This window comes from Lipotes vexillifer, unplaced genomic scaffold (assembly GCF_000442215.2).
Source record: "Lipotes vexillifer unplaced genomic scaffold, Lipotes_vexillifer_v1.1 scaffold299, whole genome shotgun sequence".
NCBI classification, from domain to species: domain Eukaryota; kingdom Metazoa; phylum Chordata; class Mammalia; order Artiodactyla; family Lipotidae; genus Lipotes; species Lipotes vexillifer.
Window position 1 is genome coordinate 361,736 of NW_006784347.1, and position 1,400 is coordinate 363,135.

General features: G+C 55.8%; 1 protein-coding gene across 8 annotated transcripts in view; it reads left to right on the forward strand.

Annotated features, from left to right (window-relative positions):
- The window catches only part of MAPT (microtubule associated protein tau), a 46,613-nt gene that overhangs the window by 5,975 nt on the left and 39,238 nt on the right, over positions 1-1,400 (forward strand). For 4 of the 8 annotated variants that reach the window (XM_007456725.1, XM_007456726.1, XM_007456727.1 and 1 more), the window contains exon 3: positions 1,226-1,312. The exons of the other annotated variants lie outside the window; for them this stretch is intronic. In XM_007456725.1, the coding sequence (XP_007456787.1) occupies positions 1,226-1,312 (87 nt within the window). The remainder of the gene's footprint in view (positions 1-1,225; positions 1,313-1,400) is intronic. 8 annotated transcript variants of the gene reach the window in all.

Consider the following 1,400-nt stretch of genomic DNA (forward strand, 5'->3'; position numbering starts at 1 on the left):
CCGCCCCCCGCACCTCTGAGGTTTTCAGCCTAGTGAAGAGAATACCAGACCAAATGCTGTTTGCTCTCCTTCTTAGAGCCAGTGATGTTAAGACATAGCCTGCTGATCTTGTTAGGATAGTTTTGCAAGTTGCCTACCGCCCTCAGAAGGTCCTGAAACACTAATGGCAGATTTTATGCCAGCCTTCCAAATCAGCTTTATTCTGGAAGAACCTACCAACCAAGTCTTGCTGCACTCTGGATCCTGTCCACGTGTGCATCCCAAGAGCTTCAGCTCTGGCCTCGCAGGGAATGGGGGAGCCTGCTGGGTCTGGACTCTGCCAGGCTGCTCCCGAGACAACCGTAATAAAATGGACTCCTTCTGACGAACCTGAGTCAGGCTCTTGGGAAGCTTTCAAAGCTGACAACTCCTTATGTCTGCCCAGAATGGCCTGGGAGTATGCCAGGGCATTGCTCAGGGAAGAATGCCGATTTGGAAGTGTTCACCTCGATGAGAGACCGACAGCAACTCCTGGTGGTGGATTTCTTCCTCCAGCCTCTGCTCTGAAGGTGGATCCATCTGTGGGCCTGTTGTCAAGCACCTGACTCCAGACAGGGCGGGCCTGTTCGTTGCCACCCAGGGGAGTCTGTGGTTTTAAACCATGGGTCATGGGCTCCGGGAGACAGGGGGATTAGAACTGGAAGAGAACTTGGAGGTCACCTGGTGGTGATACTCCCATTTTGCAGATGAGAAAACTGAGACCCTAAGAGGACAAAGGACTTGCCCAAAGCCAGCCTCCCAGCAGAGCCATAGACTCCAGCCCTGCCTGCAGGGTTCCTGCACTGCCTTGGTCCCAATCCCATTCTCCTGTTCTGCCCTGCTCTAAGGATCAAACACCTGTGACCAGTCATCTGATTTTCAACACTTCCTCCTTAAAAACACTTGCAACCGTCCCCAGCTGTCCCTCTCACTGCAATCTTTACAGGGGGGCTTTCCTGGCTTTCCTGGCAGAGGGCCTGGGTGTCTCATGCATGGGCACCACTCAAACAGAGTATTGATGTGCTCCCTGGAGAGATGTCAAGGCTGGAGCACAGCTCTGGGCCCTGCTCTGTGGGGATGCTTTTGTGCATGTGGCTGAGTCCCCTCCCCCTCCCCATCCCTGCATCTCTGCATCCCCAAAGAGCAAAGGTGAGGGGTGTGGCACAGCTCATCCTGGCCCCCTAAGGTGACTCTCCGTGGTTTCCAGATGTGACAGCACCCTTAGTGGATGAGGGAGCCCCCGGTGAGCAGGCGGCCGCTCAGCCCCCCATGGAGATCCCAGAAGGAACCACAGGTGAGGGTGACTCCCAGGTCGGGGTGCCCAGCTCCCCTGCTGGAGGACGGGTGCACGTGGGGTCATGCCCATCTCCAAGTGCAGCAGG